The sequence below is a fragment of the Sturnira hondurensis genome, unplaced genomic scaffold (genome assembly GCF_014824575.4).
Source record: "Sturnira hondurensis isolate 20B ecotype Veracruz unplaced genomic scaffold, ASM1482457v3 Scaffold0009314, whole genome shotgun sequence".
Lineage (NCBI taxonomy): Eukaryota > Metazoa > Chordata > Mammalia > Chiroptera > Phyllostomidae > Sturnira > Sturnira hondurensis.
The window spans coordinates 1,693,819-1,709,329 of NW_028081945.1; the positions used below are offsets into that span (position 1 = coordinate 1,693,819).

Consider the following 15,511-nt stretch of genomic DNA (forward strand, 5'->3'; position numbering starts at 1 on the left):
GATTCCCAGCCAGGGCACATGCCTTAGTTGCAGGCCAGTTCCCAGCAGGGGACTCACAAGAGGCAACCATACATTGATATTTCTCTCCTTCCCTTCCCCTCTAAAGATAAATAAATGGAAAAAGTATAAAAAAAATTAGAATGATAATAACTATCTCACAGGACGATTGCAAAGATTAAATAAATGTTAATGGGAAAATAACTCATAATAACTGAAGCCTATATACATATTGCTTATATATTGCTTCCACACACATGCTTTTGTTGGACTCTCCCAATGCTATGGAGGAGGCAGGACTGAATATTATTAGTATTCTCATTTTATTTTATAAAAATATTTTATTTATTTTTAGAGAGGGGGATAGGAAGGAGAAAGAGTGGGAGAGAAACATCAATGTGTGGTTGCCTCTCATGTGTCCCCTACTGGGAACCTGGCCTGCAACCCAGGCATGTGCCCTGACTGGGAATCGAACCCGCCATCCTTTGCTTCACAGGCCCGCGTGCAATCCACTGAACTATACCAGCCGGGGCAGTATTCTCATTTTAAAGACAGTGAAGCTGAGGCTTTAAGGTGTTAAGGGACTTGCTCAAAGTCATATGACTAATATACGCTGGAGTTGACACCAGAAACAATTTTTTTATCTCTGATCCGGGGCTTTGTCCACTGTCGAGGTGTCCGCATGAGTCAGAGTTTCTAATTTGATCCATTTTACTCCTGGTGATGTGAATGGGTGGACTGCAACAGCACTGTTCAGGGGGCAGGTACAATGCTGCGGGGGGGAAAGCCTGGACATCCTTTCCTTGACTTTCATCTTTCTCTTCTCTAGTCACCCATGCACTGTCAACAGGCCCCTGAAAAAACCTTTAGTGTGTTCATTGCGCAGGAGTTCTTACCACCCTCGGAGAGTCTTCAAAGGACACCCTGAGGGTATTCCCAAAATTGAATTTTGTAATGCCAGAAGAAACCTCAGACGCCATTGGGACAAAGCAGCATTTTACCGACGAGGAAGCTTGATTCTGGGACTACTAAGATGTGGGTGCAAGGCTCCTCAGGTCCTGCCACAGACAGCACTGGCTCTGGGCAGTGCACTCTTCCTGCTACACCACCAGGCTGCTCACACTGTGGCTAGGGCATGGCATGGCGCCCTAAATTAAAATGTCGAAGACTTTCTCAATTAGTTAGAGTAAAATAAATTTATTGTAACTCCATTTATTACAGCATTAAAAAGAGCTTAAGCCACTTAATAAATAAGTGGTAGCTGGAGTCACCTCTTGATGGATAATCATGTTTTCTCATTTGCAGTGTAAGTACTAGAAGACAAAGTGACTTTAAAACAGCTCATGAGAGAACCCAATTACCTGATAAGCAATTCTGAAGACCATATACATAAATGAAGAAACAGACCTCTTTGTGAATGGTGTCTGACAAGGTAAGAGCTTGTGTGGCACAGAAGCTATGGCAAATGTAATTATTTATCTTTTTACAATTAATGAAAGAAATAAAAAATGAAGCTTTCATTTCAGATCCTTTTTATCTGGATGAAACTTTAATTTTACATAATTAAATTGACTTCACAGTTCAGTGTGTTAAAATTTGCAATTAAGAAGTCTATCAGGGTTAAATGCCTACTGTTGATGGCTCATGTAGAAATTGTGCTGCTGCTCCCAAACAAGAATGAACACCTGCCTGTCTGTGGTTTTCCCCAGTCAGGGGCAGCACAAAGTCCGCAGGACTGGCTCCTCAAATTCAGGGCAGGCAGTAGTTTTCTGGCATGCGTCAACTCTTGCATAAAGTTAGTTGGATACTTAGAAAGTTTTCACTTCCCCTTGTGGGGCTTAAAAAAAAAATCTCACCCAAGGATAGAGAGAGGAGGGAAGGGTGGAGAGAGGTGGGGGGCAGGGAAGGAGAGATTGATTGGTTGTCTTTGGTATGTGCCCTGACCAGGAAATGAACCCACAATGTTTTTGGTGTCGGGGATGATGCTCCAACCAACTGAGCCATCTGGCCAGAGATCCTTGTTTTTTTTTTTTTTTTTTTTTTTTAATGAGAAAGTATTCTGGGATTTTGAAGGAGCATCATAGATTATTAACTTTATGTCTCATGGGAATTCCTTCTAAAACAGCAATTGCATCATCAAAGTTGTTGCCTTCTGTTTGTTGTATGTTAAAAGTCACTCCAATTTTGCTATTTTACAATTTATGAAACATTTCTGCTAAACACCTTTTTAAATTTATTTTTGCACTTCTGGAAAAGGAGGTGCTGAAGAAATGTTGTGGGAGGTGTTGAAAGGAGACAATGAAATGGGATTGAAGTGAATTTACTGGAAAATTATCTTAAAAGGCAGTGGTCTATACAAATGAAGTCATTCACTTGCCTGCTTCCTGTCCCCCTTGTCTTCCCTTTGAATAGCATCTCTGTGATGGTTAATTTACGTCTCAGCAGCATCCTATATTCCCTTTCATTTTAAGACTTTGTAGGTGGAATATAGTTTAACTAGAACTGAGTTCTCTTTCCTTCTTTACTATATTCTAGACTTTATGTACAAGTGATTCTTGTGTTGTCCATGGGGTGGGGGTTAGGGAGGATTCGTGGATCTAAGCAATATCCTCATAAAGATACATAGAAAATACGAACAAACTCTTGAAGTGGCATTTTCTTTAACTCATTCTTTAGAGGAAGGCAACTTACTCTAATATTGAGCTATCCTTATTATTAATTTTGAAGTGAAGTTAATGGACAGAGACCTGTATACATCCAGTAAGTTATAAAGACAGGAGGCAAGGACACCAGTTAATGAGTACAAGTGAAAGCACTTTAAATCTGTAATGTGCTTTACAAAGTTAATAATTAACTTCATGTCATCCTTTTTACTTAGAAAGTAGTTGCATTTTTAGGAAGTATCAGTACTACTTCTCTGTGAAAGGAGTATTTTTGTGTTTAGAACATTTTTGATAGAGCCAAGTAAACTAATGTATGTTCTGTCTATAAATCAAGAAGATAAAGGGTTTGTGGGTGAACCTTGCTGCTTTCCCAGACTTCTCAGTTTTCCTCCTTATAGTCCATAGTTTGTAAGCATAAACAGGGATGGTCTAAATTTAAAGCTTGCTACACTATCATTACATGAGACATTCACATAGATACTAACATATGCTTATATTTGAGGCTTGCTGAAGCAGTGAAAAATTTCTGAAGTTAGCAAGTACTTGACATAAGCTAAATTTCATAATTCAAAGATGGATTTAGTTCCGTCCCAATTAGGAAGAAAAGCTAGAAGAAGCCACTCAGTTGAAGGTACTAATATAAGTTTAAAGTATTAGAATACTATAAAGATAAAACAGTTAAATGAATTTAAGTCTATACAGAGACAGTAAATTCTATCCCAAGGAATTGGTTTAGAAATATGGAAAGAAAATTAAAAGATTTATCTTGAATAATGACTTGCTCCCTTATTGGTCTCTTGCAATATTTCTGTATCATTCACTAGTCAATGTCCTATTTTATATCCTAGTTTCTTTGTGTTTCAGAAGGTATTTTCTTTTTAAAGAGAAATCTGAGGACTTTTGGTTACCCAGATAACACATTTAAAATTCAGCTAATTTGATAATTACTGAAATCTCTAACTGTAAATTATTTGGGGCCAGTATCACTATCTTTCTGTGAGAATGAGTCTGAATTCAAATAAAGTGATTGTGAAAAGTTTAATAAAGACAGTTACAGATAATTTCCTGATATTCCCCTGGCATTTACTTCAACCCAGACAATAGCTGAATAACTGGAGAGGAAGCACTCTCTATTTAGTCAAATAGACAAAAAGAAAGAAAAAACATTGTATTCATAGCCATTAACTCAGGAAGGCAGCAAAGAAGAAACTGGAAAAATCTATTTGAATAATAATAATGGACTCAGCCTCAGAAAGTTGAGTGTAAAAATATGATACTTTAATGGTATGAACTTTCTGAGTTAAGTCTGAGGGAAACTAGATAGCATTAAAAGATGCAAATTAGACCCACAGGGGAAGCACTGGTACATGATGTGAAAGAATGGAGAGTATTATTTTTTGTGCTTAAATGTGCAAGTAAGTGTTCCCCAAAGTAATCTTACCTTTGTTTTCTGCCTTTAGTTCCTCTGCCATCAAGCTGTCTTGCCGATTACCAAGCACAAATGCCAGAAATGAGAGGATCAGGGCATCCAAAATCCCAATAATAGCCAGGATGTATGCCCAGCGGACTGAACAAGCTCCAAGAGTGTACTTGTCTGTCTTTTCTCCACACATTCGTTTTACTTCATCTGAATCCCAGCCATCAGGGAAAATCATACAGCCAAGCACAAGGCAGGCAGCTGAGAGGGGGGAAAAAAGAAAAAATAAGTTAAAACAAATTTTATTTTAGCAAATAGCAGTGATTTAACTGCTTAAAATTATTGACTTAAAGAACAGCAGATCTTATGGCTGTGCTATCTGGAATGACTGCCCCCCCCAACCCCCCTCCCCATACTTTAACTTAAAAGCAGTCCAGTACTCTGCAGGAGCTCTAGGAATGCAGTTCACAGTGAGCCCAAGCATTCTGAAAGCAGTGAAGTTATGTTGATCTATAAGAAAACACTAAAAATTAAAAAATGAATTTTGGTGTGCATTTGTTGGATGGCTTCCAATACAAATAGGAACCACATACATAAGAAATCATAATACCCTGGAATGACTATTGAAGAGCCATGACAGGAGCCAGATAAGGGATTAAACATGGAAATAGGAGCCAGATATTGAGCCAGATATGGAAAATACCAGAGAATATACTGACTTTGAGTCACATCAAAATATAATTTCATATTGTGATCTATATACACACACTCACATTGAAAAGTTTCTTGAAACTGTACTTTCCATATGCAATTTACTCTGATATTTTCTAATCTATTCTATGTTCTGTTTCATTTTTAAAAGGTTGAAAAATGCTGTAACATGGTGTGGTACCACAGAGCTTTTATGGAAATTCAGAAATTTAGGGAGAATACTTATATTCGATTTCCTAACTATCACTGTGGGAGTCATATGAATGCTTTTAAAAATATGTTATTTTGAAGATTAAAGAAGGTAAGTGGCTATTGTTGCCACTCTCTTTATATTTAATTGAAGTATTTAGGCATAAATGATAATAGTTTAGGTTATAAAGAGCTTTCTGGACAGGTGTTTCACTCATTAATTCCTAATTCATTCAACTCATTAATTCAACAACTACTTATTCAGTATCTCCTGTGGTGTCATCGACACTTCCCTACTTGAAGCCTTCATTATCTTTCTTTCTTTAAAAATATTTTTAAAATTTATTTTTAGAGAGGGGTAAAGAGAGGGACAGAAACATAATATGTGAGAGAAACACTGACTGTCTCTTGCACACCCACAGCTGGGTACCTGGCCTGCAGCTCAGGCACGTGTCTGAGCTGGAATCAAACCGGTGACATTTTGGTTTACAGGCTAGCGCTCAATCCACTGAGCTACACCAGCCAGGATCTTCATTATATTTCAAAGGGAACCCTCACTTCCCTCAGCCTTCAGTTTGCCCTCATTCTAATCCAGATTACACAGTACCACTTAGACCATCCTGCTACCTTTTGTAGTCTCCACATTGGTACTGAAGGACACTCAGATATTTTAGGAATTCAAAGGCTCCATAATCCAGCCCCTACTTAATTTTCTCATCCATCCCCTTTATACTCTTCACTTCACTTGAATTGAACTAAACATGGCTCTTCACATACTAAGTTTTTGAATCTCTTTATTTTCTCCTCTGCCTGGAGTTATTTCCCACTATTGTCCTTAAATGTTCACTCTTAAAATCTTCTAACATTCAAGTCAAATGCAAGAGCCCCTACAAGGCAAGCCATATCAAATACTCAATCTAGAATATTGTTAAATTGATTCTGGTACCAATTCTGATGTGTGTGTGGGGTTTTCCAACCACTCCAATAAATAGTATTTGGACACCAACTGGATGTTCTATAATTTACCTCAATTCTGACTCTATTTACCTGGGGGTGGCACTAGATTACAAAAATTAAGGGTTCAGTCTTAACAACTTCCCCCATTCCCCTACAGATGCCAGTTGCAAGGCCAGACTGTTACCTGTGCTTCTGACACTTGGCTACAAATTGGAAGTTCCAATGACTCCTCCAACTCAGGGTGCCAATTAGGAAACTATGTTATTACCTGTACTTCTGATCCTCTGGCTATATGAGTCAGAAGTTCCCAAGACTCCCTTATCCAGTTCAGTTAATTGGCTAGGACAGCTCACATAACTCTGGGAAACATTTTACTAGCTTACTGCTTTATTACAAAAGAGTCTATACGACTAAAGAACATCCAGATTGAACAGAGCATAGGGTCAGGGTATGGGGAAAGGAGCAGAGCCTCCATGTCTTCTCCCACTCTTCCAGCACCTCCACAAGTTCACCAGCCTGGAAGCTCTTTGAAATCCATCCTTTGAAGCTTTTCCTGAGTCTTCATTGGCACAATTGATTAAATCTTTGGCCATTGGCCAGTGATTCAACCTCCAGCCTCTCGTCAGTCCGAAGAGGTCAAGGGGATGGGACTTAAAGTTCCAACCCTCTAGTCAGGTGGTTGGTTTACCTGGCAACCAAGCCCCATCCTTAGGTTCCAAAAGTCACCTTATTAACAACTAGAGACATCTTTATAGCTCTCACACTTAAGAAATTCCAAGGATTTTAGAAGCTCTGTGCTAGGAGCAGTGGAAGAAGACAAAATACATATTTTTAATTATAAATCATAGTATCACAATGGTCTGCCTATGAACTCCCACAGCTGCTGACTGTACCTATCTTAGAGTGCCTGTTATGTTTTATATTTGCTATTTATTTCCAATTATTATTTCAATTAATAGACTATAACCTGTCTGAGGAAAGAATCTGTGGTTAGCCATCATATTCACAGTACGTAAAACAGTGCTTTAAACACAATAGGCACTAAAATATTTTTGAATAGAAGAGTGAGTGAATGAATACATAAATTATAATAATTAGACAATAGAATATAGTTTATGGAAGTCAATATCACAACTACTCAAGGTCACAAAAACTATAAAAGGGCTAATTAAAGATGGATTTATGTTCAGGTGACATAGCAAAGACAATTTTGTTATGACTAAGACAACAGATTGTAAGCACTTGAGAGAATAATTAGAAAAAAGTGAAGTTAATCATTTGAAAACATTTTCAAATTCCTGTTCCCTTTGTATCTCTCAGGTCTTCAAAGTACTATCTAACAACAACAACCTGTGTATTTTAAGACATGTGGGTTTCATGAGCAAAAATTTATTTTACTTGAGAAGACAGAATATCTTTGAATCCAAACCATAGTTTTAAAAAGTCACCTCTAAAGACACTATGTTACTTAAAGTACTGAACAAATATTCTAAAGGTTTTTTATATATTAAATTACTCTCATAAAGAAAAAATAAAATACTTTTCGTTTATGAATGGAAATCACTTAGAGAATAACTTGCAGCTTTATACACATAGTAGAAATCACCACTGACAAGTTTAGACAGGTTATTAGATATCACAGGACTTCACTGGAAGAGGAAGTTTGTGGACTGATGACATAACAAAGACATCTTTTTCTAAAGGTCTTCTGCACTGAGGGTAGACTGACTATCTTAAAAGTTCCCATTTCTGGAAACTCTGAATTAGGAGTCAAGATAAAAAGAGCTGAGGTAAAATTAACACTCTGAAACTGAAACCATGAGAGGATAATGGCAACCTCTTGTTTCCTATCTTCAAAGTCAGGGAAAATAGGTGATATAATACACAATTGTGCTTAATTTTATACAAGGGGTATTCTCAAATTCATAAAAACAGAATGTTTTTCTTTTTTAAAAGTATATTTTATTGTTTATGCTATTACAGTTGTCCCATTTTCTCTCCCTCTTATTCCTCTCCACACTGCAACCCCCTCCCACCAACATTCTACCTTAGTTCATGTCCATGGGTTGTACATATAAGTTCTCTGGCTTCTCCATTGCCCATACTATTCTCAATCTTCCCCCTGTCTATTTTGTACCTACCATTTATACTTCTTTTCCCTGTACATTTTCTTCCATCCTCCCCCCTTCCGTTCCCCCACTGATAACCCTCCATGTGATCTCCATTTCTGTGATTCTGTTCCTGTTGTAGTTATTTGCTTAGTTCGTTTTTTTTTTTTTTTTAGATTCAGTTGGTTTTTAAAAATTTTATTGTCATTTGAGTACAGTTGTCTGCATTTCCCACCCACCACTCCCCCTCACCCCAGCCATCCCACTTTCCTCAACCTGATTCCACCCCACCTTGGTTTTGTCCATGTGTCCTTTATAGTTGTTCCTGAAATCCTTTCTCCTCTTCCCCCCATCACTCCCTCCCACCTCCTCTCTGGTGACTGTCAGATTGTTCTTAATTTCAATGTCTCTGGTTATATTTTGCTTGCTTGTTTGTAATTACAGTATTTTAAAAATGAAATTCTTATTTTCAATAGTCTAAGGAAGTTGGGTGTTCAGAAAAACCTTAATATAAAAACTGGGCTAACAAGGTCAGGGTTTGGCCTCTTGGGAAAAAGTGTTTTGGTTACCTCTAACAAGTGTGCTCCTAGTGTCCTGCTGGCCACAAGGCACTGCAATATATATTGGACTCTTTACTCCCTTTTTATTTTTTTTGCCTTCTCTTAAAGTGAAAGGTACAATCTTTCTCTAATCTATCTGTTTGGAAAATCCGAGTGGTTATATAGTACGATACTGAAAAAATAAAACAATTGCATTTAAAAGCTTTTAAAACGTTGTGAGTGAAATTTGTGACTGAATTTCACTTTTTAAATGAATAGGTTCTATCCTTTTGAAAGCTGTGTCTCTGGATGGCCGTTGTATAACAAATTTTATTTCCTGACAATGTATTATCAAAATGTACATTTTCTTCTTCCCCTGCCCAAACTTCCTCTTCTTGGTTATTTTGTTTTATTTTTAAAAGGTTGAGGCCCCCAAAAGTTGCAGTGTATTTAAGATTAACTTAAACCATTAAAATGGTGTAGGCTCTGTTGGTTTCTTTGGGAAGGCATTATTATTATGTCCTGCAATAACGCTTGAGTGCTACAATCAATTCTGTTTTCTGGCATTCTGTTAACCAGAGACGTATTAACCTGCATGATTTGTGTAGCTGCTGAAGACTAACGGCTGTTCCTAATCCTGACTGAGGAGTGCCAGCAAGATCCCAGGCTAATGTCTCAGTCCGTGAAAAATTAAATACTATTTTTCTTTGCTTTACAATTAATTATTTCTAATTCTTTATAAATTCTCCATCCTGTAAGATGTAAAACTATAACTACACTAAATAGGAGAATATAAGAAGCACCAGAACATTTGATTAATTTGGACATGCTAATTCCTGCCCACAAGGGATACTGGGGAATTAGTCCCAATTGGGCTGTTATCCTAAAATGGGTTTCCTTTTTCTTAGAATGTCACCTAGAAAATGACTAACTTGGAGGTATATATTCCTTCATTTCAGCAACAGGTTTTCTGCAAGTACATCAGAGAATGTTCTTGAATGTTAAAGAGAAATGAGAGCTGACAAGTTGGAGGTGAATAGAGATGAATGATGAAAAGAACTTACTGCATGATATCATGACTTCTAACCTAAAATGTATAACAAAGGCACCCTTGTGAGGGCATGCCTGTTGATTGCAGTTTTAAGTGTATTCCAAATGATTAGGAAGTGTTCACATTCTGAAAGGACCTCTGTGTGGAGACCGAGGTCCACAATGGTTTCTTCTAAAACAGGACACAAATAGCTAGTGGTTCCCCACAACCACTAATTGCTCTGGCACTTCCCCTCCCCCCCAAAAAGCTGAATGCAACCTCTGTGAAGGACACTTCCTTAGAAAAATCCACAAATGTTTTTAATTGGGTCTTTCTCCAAAGGAAAATGAAGCAAGATGAAAAAGGCAATAGGGGATCTATGGTTTGGGTCACTTGGCCCACTGATATTGGTGGTCCAACTGTCCTAATCAGAACTGTTAATGTGAACCCGAGAACTGCTTATTTTGGGGAGAGGAAGAGAAAGTCTATGTTAATTCTTTAAAAAGTCTATGCACTGGACTTCCAGCCAAGATGGTTGGTAGACACACTGTGCCTCCTTGCACAACCAAAATAAGGACAACAAAAATTTAGAAACAAAAAAACAACCAGTACTGACAGAAAATTGAACTGTATGGAGTTGGACAACCAAGGAGTTAAAATAGACACATTCATCCAGACTGGTAGGAGGGGCAAAGTCGGGCGGCCAAGCAGAGAGTAGTCATGGGGAAAAAAAGGTGGCTGGCAGACCCTGGGCATGGGGTGGCAGCAGATGAACCCAGTGAGGGGGCAGATTGTGGAGGGGCACCGTGCACAAGGCGGCTTGCAGATGGGTGGTCCCACATTCGTGTGCAAATAAACCAGGTGAAACTGGGTAGTGAGACATACCTTGCAACCCAGGGTCCCAGAGTGGGGAAGTAAAACTTCAAAACACCAATTGAAAACACCTATGGGGGTTGAGGTGCCAGGAGAGACTCCCAGCCTCACAGGAGAGTTCATTAGAGAGACTCACAGGGTCCTAGCATGCACACAAGGCCTCCCACACAGGAATCAGTTCCAAAAGACCCCAGTTTGCTTGGGAGAAGCGGCAGAAGGAACTGAAATCCAGCAGAGAGTGGAACGAGCCCCATTATTCCCTCTCAGACCCCTCCCCACGCACAGCATTACAACACAGCTATGTGGGTTGCCCTGCCCTGGTGAACTCCTAAGGCTCCGCCCCTCACTATTAACAGGCGCAACAAGACAAAAAAATATGGCCCAAACAAAAGAATAGATCAAAGCTCTGGAACACATACAACTAAGCAACAAAGAGATAGCCAACCTATCAAATGCATAGTTCAAAGCACTAGAGATCAGGATGCTCATAGAACTGGATTAATGTGGTTGCAAATTAGATGAGAAAATGAAGATTACACTAAATGAAATAGAGGAAAGTGCACAGGCAACCAATAATGATGGCAAGGAAACTGGGACTCAGATCAATGGAGTGGACCAGAAGGAAGAAAGAAACAACCAAACAGAAAAGAATGAAGATACAAGAATTAAAAAAAATGAGGAGAGGCTTAGGAACCTCCAGGACATCTTTAAACATTCCAACATCTGAATTATAGGGGTACCAGAAAGGGAAGAGGAAGAGCAACAAGTGGAAAACTTATTTGAACAAATAATAAAGGAGAACTTCCCCAATCTTGCAAAGGAAATAGACTTCCAGGAAATCCAGGAAGCACAGAGAGTCCCAAATAAGTTGGACCCAAGGAGGAAGATGCCAAAGCACATCATCATTAAGTTACCCAAGATTAAAATGAAGGAGAAAATTTTAGAAGTGGCAAGAGATAAGGAGACAGTTACCTACAAAGGAGTTCCCATCAGACTGTCAGCTGATTTCTCAAAAGAGACCTTACAGGCAAGAAGGGACTGGAAAGAATATTCCAACTCATAAAGGCAAGGACCTACATCCATGATTACTTTATCCATCAAAGGTATAATTTAGAATGGAAGGGCAGATAAAGTGCTTCTCAGATAAGGTCAAAGTAAAGGAATTCATCATTACTAAGCCCTTATTATATAAAATGTTAAAGGGACTTACCTAAGAAAAAGAAGATACAAAAAATGTATAGTAAAATGACAGCAAACTCACAATTATTAACAACCACACTAAAACAAAAACAAACTAAGTAAACAACTGGAACAGGAACAGAACCACAGAAATAGAGATCACATGGAGGGTTAGCAACGGGATTGAGAGGACGAGAGAGGGGGAAAAGGTATGGAGAATAAGTAGCATAGATGGTAGGTAGAAAATAGACAGGGGGAGGGCAAGAAGGGTGTGGGAAATGTAGAAGCTAAATAACTTACATGTATAACACATGGACATGAACTAAATGGGGGGAATGTGGGTGGGAGAGGGTGTGCAGGGTGGAGGGGAGTGAAGGGGGAAAATGGGGCAACTGTAATAGCATAATCAATAAAATATATTTTAAAAGATAAAAAAGTCTATGAACTGTTGCAGAAAAGGCATGATAAATTACCTCATGCTGTTGAAGCACTGAAAGGGAACTTGGTGAAAAAAATGGACCTGCATTTTTATCATTTGTTCGGGCATACAGTAGTTGAAGAAACTGATGCCATCAGAGCTGCTGGACTGTGGAGGGGGATGTTCACATGTGGATTGTCATGCTAAACACCTAATAAAGGAGAGACAGGAATCATTCCTATAGCTTCTTCATTAACATAGTGCCAGTGAACTTGAGCTGTGGTATGTATACATTTAGAAAAGGTATTATACTTATACATACATCTTCCTTTCCAAGTTAGATTCTTTTCAGTTCTTCTCATCTTATCGCTACGGCTAGAACTTCCATTATAATGTTGGATAAGAGAGATGAAAGCAGACATCCCTGCCTTGTTCCCAGTCTTTAAGGGAACAAGGCTTGTAGTTTTTGCCCATTCAGTATGATGTTGGCAGTGGGTTTTTCATAACTGGCCTTTGTTATGTTTAGGTATGTTCTTTCTATTCCCACTTTGCTGAGAGCTTTTATCATAAATATGTGCTGGATTTTATCAAATACTTTTCTGCATCTATTGATATGATCATGTTGTTTTTATCCTTCATTTTGTTTATGTGGTGATCACATTTATTCATTTGTGAATGTTGCACCAACCTTGCATCCCAGGAATAAATCCCACTTGATCATAGTGTATGATCTTTTTGAAGAATTGCTGCATTTGCTTTGCTAATATTTTGTTGAAGAATTTAGGAGCTATGTTTATCAGAGATATTTTCTTTTTTTTCTTTTTTGTATTGTGTTCATCTGGTTTTCGAATTAGGATAATGCTAGCTTCATAAGATGAGCTTGGGAGTCTTCCCTCCTCTTAAGTTTTCTGAGATAGTTTGAAAAGGAGAGGTGTTAGTACTTCTCAAAATGTTTGGTAAAATTCACCTGTGAAGCCATCCAGTCCATGGAATTTGTTTCATTAAGAGTTTTTTGTTTACTACTTCAATTTCTTTTTTTTTAAATATTTTATTTATTTATCTTTAGAGGGGAAGGGAAGGAGAGAGGAAGGAAACATCAATGTATGGTTGCTTCTCGTGCATCCCCTGCTGGGAACTGGCCCCTGCCGGGAACTGGCCTGCAACCCAGGAATGTGCCCTGACTGGGAATCGAACCTCGATCATCTGGTTCGCAGGCCAGCGCTCAATCCACTGAGCTACGCCAGCCAGGGCCTACTACTTCAATTTCATTAGGTGTAATCTGTCTATTCATATTCTTTAATTCTTCCCGATTTAGTTTTGGAAGATTGTACATTTCTAGGAATTTATCCATTTCATCCAGGTTGTCTAATTTGTTGGCATATAGTTGTTCATAATATTTTCTTAGAATCCTTTGTATTTCTTTGGTGTCAGTTGTTATTTCTCCTCTTTCAGTTCTGGTTTTACTTACTTGGGTCTTCTCTCATTTTTTCTTGATGAGTCTGGTTAAAGGTTTGTCAATCTTGTTTATCTTTTCAAAGAACCAGCTCTTGGGTCCATTGATCTTTTCTATCATTTTATTAGACTGTATTTTGTGTATTTCTGCTCTGATATTTATTATTTCCTTCCTTCTACTCACTTTGGGCTTTGCTCATTATTTTGTTTCAAGTTCTTTTAAGTGTAAAGTTAGATTGTTTATTTGAGCTTTTTCTTGTTTCTTGAGATAGGCCTGTAATGCTATGAATTTCTCTGTTAGCACTGCTTTTCCTGTGTCCCACAAATTTTAGGGTTTCGTGTTCTCATTTTCATTTGTTTCCATGTATGTTTTGAGTTCTCTCTTGATCTCATTGCTGACCCATTCATTGTTTAAAAACATGTTATTTAGTTTCCATGTCTTTATGTATTTTTCAGTTTTTTTCTTGTGATTGATTTCTAGTTTCATACCATTGTGGTCAGAAAAGTTGCTTGATATGATTTCAGTCTTCTTAAATTTATTGAGATTTGAGATTATTGATAGATATGTATTTATTGCCACTTTATTTTTAACTACTTTCCTGGTTTTTTTCCCTCTTTTTCTTTTTCTTCTCCTTCTTCTTAGCAAGCCACTTAACATTTGTTGCAGGAGTGGTTTGGTGTTCACCAACTCTTTTGTTTTTTTTCCTGCCTGGGAAGTTCTTTATTTCTCCTTCAATTTTGAATGATAGCCTTATTGGGTAGAGTAGCCTTGGTTGTAGATCCTTGCTTTTCATCATCTTGAATATTTTTGCCAGTCGCTTCTGGCTTGAAATGTTTCTGTTGAAAAATCAGATGAGAGTCTAATTGGAGCTCCCTAACTGCTTCTCTCTTGTGAGTTTTAGGATTGTCTCCTTGTCTTTAGGCTTTACCATTTTAATTATGATATGTGTTGGTGTAGGCTTCTTTGGTTCTATCTTTTTGGGACTCTGTACCTCTTCTAGATTTGCATATCTTTTTCCCCTCAGATTAGGGAAGTTTTTGGTCATTATTTCTTCAAATAGGTTTATGATCCCTTGCTCACTGTCTTCTCCTTCTGGTATTCCCATGATGTGAATATTGTTATGTTTCATGTTGTCCCAAGAGTTTCTTAAACTCTCTTCGATTTTAAAATTCTTTTTTCTGTTCTGCTAGGGTGTTTTCCTACCTTATCTTCTAAATTGCTGATTTGATACTTTGCTTCATTTTCCTTACAGTTTATTCCTTCCAGTGTATTATTTATTCCAGACATTCCATTTTTATTTTATACTGGTCCTTTTTTCATGGTTTGTATGTCTTTTTTCATGCTGTTGAGTATCCCTATAATCATTACTCTGAACTGGTTATCTGATAAATTGCTTGCCTCCATTGTATTTAGTTCTTCTTTTGAAGAATTATCTTGTTCTTTCATTTGGGGCTTTGTCTTTCCATTCGGCCTGCTTCTTTGTATTTATCAGGTAAATCTACAAAGACTCTGGTGCAGGTCTATGTCAGACACTCTGTGACTGGCCCTGAGCAATGTGTTTGGAGCTATCATTGATCTACAGCTTGTGGCTCCCTCTGTTGGGCCTGTGTGTGTGCAGAAAGAAGCAGGGTGGGTACCAAAGCTGGCTTTTACCAGCTCCAGACTGAGGAAGGGTCAGCTAAAGTCTCAGAGCTCCCAGAAATCCACCTCTACTGTTTGGCTTAATCACAGTGTAGCTTCTAGCTATACTCAGCAGCCTGGCTTAAGCTCCACAGGATGAGGTGAGATGGATTTCTTGGGTGAGGCTATCGTTTCCCTTCAGGTTGATGCCGCATGGAGGGGAGCACTCTGCCTGAGAAAGATTGTCTCTGCAGTATGGGAAATAACTCAGCACAGGGATCCTGGTGATTGATCCTTCAGCTCTCTTCCCACAGTCACCAGCCAGACTTTCCTTATTTGTCTCTAGTCCACTCTGCC

General features: G+C 38.3%; 1 protein-coding gene across 2 annotated transcripts in view; it reads right to left on the bottom strand.

Annotated features, from left to right (window-relative positions):
• Positions 1-15,511, bottom strand: part of LHFPL3 (LHFPL tetraspan subfamily member 3) — a 609,574-nt gene that overhangs the window by 204,423 nt on the left and 389,640 nt on the right. For both annotated transcript variants that reach the window (XM_037057073.1, XM_037057074.1), the window contains exon 2: positions 4,102-4,338. In XM_037057073.1, the coding sequence (XP_036912968.1) occupies positions 4,102-4,338 (237 nt within the window). The remainder of the gene's footprint in view (positions 1-4,101; positions 4,339-15,511) is intronic.